The following is a 3,112-nucleotide window of genomic DNA, read 5'->3' on the forward strand; positions in this document are numbered from 1 at the left end:
GATTTGAACCTCCAACCTTTCAGTTAGTAGCTGAGTGCTTAACTGTTTGGGCCACCCAGGTACTCCATGAGAATCATAACAAGCTAATATACTGGGGCACCTACCTCTTTCAAACTGTAGCTTTTTATATCTTTGCATAATTTCAGCTGCAACCATGCACTCAATCTAAGAAAAAGAGAAAATAAAATAAACAAGGAGCATAGTAAGCTGAGGGCTAGAATGTAACACAATATAAACCTAAGCAGAACCCAAAATACCCCAATAAGTAGGGAGTGCATTATTTGCACACATTGCCAAAGCCTGATTGGTTTCACTGAACATGCCTCATTCTCCTGTAGATGGCCCTGTTTAGGGCAAGTAGCATCAGGGCAGCTAATTGCAGTTTCTAGTCCTTCTTTGATCAAGAGCTCAACATACTGTTTCAGGCACTGAAAGAAAAAAAAGAGAGACGTGTCTGTAAACATCTTTACTTCCTTAAGGCCAAAGAAGCAGTGATGCATGAAAAAAAAAAAAAAGACCCATCAAGCACAATTGTTCTGTTACAATCTTGTATTTTCATTGTGTACCCTATAACAACCACTAAGTTAGAGGCTTTATTCATTCAACAAATATTTATCGGGCACCTAGCCTTGTTAATGAAGCTAAGGCTGGTGAGTAGCTCTCTGTGTAAAAACTAAGTAAACACAAAAGTCAATAAATCTAACAGCAGGAAGCAAGGCAAGGAGGGAGGTTGGGAAATAATATTTCCCAAATACATATTAGATGTCAGACGCTATACTAAATTACTTTATATCACATCGTTCCGTTTAATCCTTAGAACATTCTTACAAGAAAGGTATTGGCAGTCCATCTTTCGGATGTGAAAACTGAGACACCAAAAAAGGAAATGACCAGCCGTCTCAGATAGAAAGGGCATAGCCTAGATTCAAACCCAGGCTTGCTTGACTCTAAGCCGCCCGTGCTTTTCTCTCTGAGAACCCGTTTATATTTTACAATTCTTGAACGACGACACCTCACTTACCCGATAATTACTACCAACCTTAATGACTTGGGAAGGCTGCTTAAAATCTGGAAGCAAGTCAAAAAAGATCAAAGGGAAGACACTGAGTACAATTAATATAAATGATCATGAGGTCTTTATCAGTACCAGTGTACTCTAGCTTTACAAAGAAAGTCTGAGTCTTAGAAACCGAGTGTTTCTCTGGAAACTACGTTATAAACACCGATCAGAAGAAAACATGGCCTGGCCCAGGTAAGCACATTACCAAAAGTGACTACAGACAGAAACGTTGAAGGACTTCCGTAAGAACTCAAAGAACATTGGTATCTGGGACCATTCAGTGAAGGAAAAAACAATATAAACAACTCACCAGCACCTCCAAATCAACTTTTAATGATAATGTCAGTACAATAGTTGGAGTTCATCATGTTGTTGTTGGGTATAGGTGAGTCGCTTCTGACTCATATCGACTCCATGTGACGGAGTAGAACTGCCTCACAGGGTTTTCTTGGCTGTAATCTTTACAGGAGAAAATCGCCAGGTCTTTTCTCCCACGAAGCTGCTGGGTGGGTTCAAACTGCCAACCTTTCGGTTAGCAGCCAAGTGCTTAACTGTTGTACCACCAGGGCTTCTTACATCAATGCTCTTATACTATTATAATTGCGATATTATAATAGCAAGTCATCAAGCTCATACACTATGTTGCCTAAATCCCTCTCCCTTTATTTCATTATAAGAATACACATTATTATTGATGGATGCGTGTAAGTTGAAATCGAGCTTCAGTTCCTACTAGTTCTACGGCCTAGGACAAGTCAGTTCATCTCTCTCAGCCTCATTTCCCCAATCTGTAAATTGGATTTAACCTATGTCACAGGAGAGCTGTAAGAATTTTATACAAGGGAAAGAGCTTAGGAGAAGACATGGAAAATCATATATGCTGAATACATAAAGAATTATTTGATCTAAATGGGCAACTCTTACTACTCCAACAAACCAGAATAACTCATTCTTTAAAGACTCTAGACAGCAATTTTTTTTAAAAAGAAATTAAGGTAATCTTAAAAAAAAAAAAAAAAAGGAAAGCTTTTCCAAAGCTTTTCTCAAGAGCAATAAAGAGAATGCTATGACTTCATGTGTAAATTATAATGTGACCAACCAGAAATCAAGGCCCCTGTGTTTCAGCCTGCATTCTTTTGATCTGCTTAGGCTTCTGATGACGGCAGAGGCCCTGAGCTTCGATTACTTGCAAATGCAGCCCTATTTTGCCAGCCTATGTTTATGAAGATAGCTTCCAGAATACTGAGTATGGATGGGCCCATTCTTGGGAGGTCCATTAGAGGCACGAGATGGCAGAAATTTCAGAGGTAAACTCATTAAAACAAATGAAAAAGCCTTGCCCAGGACAGAAAGCGCACAGAGCATGGCCCGGGAGGGCCGACAATGAGGAAGGAGGGGTTAAACTGAGCCCCCATCCAGTCTGAACCCCAGTTCTGTGAAGCATCAGCTGACCTGTTTGGGGGAGATACTGGAGTGGTTTAGTGGTGCAGTAAAGTGCTGTTAACACTGGCCTGTTTACAGCGGAAAGAAAATTGGAATGTCCTGTTTATAGTTGTGTGCAACATGAGGAGGTAGAAAGACCATAGGCTTTGGAGCTGGAGAGACTCATATAATCCTCGTTCCACCACTTTCTAGTCTGATGTCACAAACAAGTTACTTAATGTGCTTGGGCCACGGTTCCCTCGATGATAAAATACGGATGCCCATCTTGCAGGGCTTTTGTGACAGTTAGAAATAAAGCATATAAAAGCACGTAGCCCAATTTCTGGTACACGGTATGAACCAAGGAAATAGTGATCGTTGTTGTCTATTGCTTGTCTATCTGGGTGACATGTTTCTTACAGTTATGGGCTTAAAAAAAAAAAAATCAAAACCTTAGCAACAAGATCATTATTTTATTTTCTATCATTAAGTCGGTCTAAATTGGGTCTCCGGAGGACGCTGGAATGCCTTAAACTGACACAGTGCTGAACAATTCACACAATATTGTACAGAGTAGTATATAATGAGAGAGCTTTATCCTCCTGAAGAAGCAAAATACAGCTACTAAAA

The 3,112-nt window shown here is 39.9% G+C and overlaps 1 protein-coding gene across 1 annotated transcript in view; it reads right to left on the minus strand.

Moving 5' to 3' along the window:
- Nucleotides 1-3,112, minus strand: part of RNF144A (ring finger protein 144A) — a 171,860-nt gene that overhangs the window by 33,286 nt on the left and 135,462 nt on the right. Inside the window, exons 4-5 of the mRNA XM_023728229.1 lie at nt 324-428; nt 56-165 (exon numbers count right to left, since the gene is read on the minus strand). Coding sequence (XP_023583997.1) covers nt 56-165; nt 324-428 — 215 coding nt within the window. The remainder of the gene's footprint in view (nt 1-55; nt 166-323; nt 429-3,112) is intronic.

This window comes from Trichechus manatus, unplaced genomic scaffold (assembly GCF_000243295.1).
Source record: "Trichechus manatus latirostris isolate Lorelei unplaced genomic scaffold, TriManLat1.0 scaffold00023, whole genome shotgun sequence".
Classification (NCBI taxonomy): Eukaryota; Metazoa; Chordata; class Mammalia; order Sirenia; family Trichechidae; genus Trichechus; species Trichechus manatus.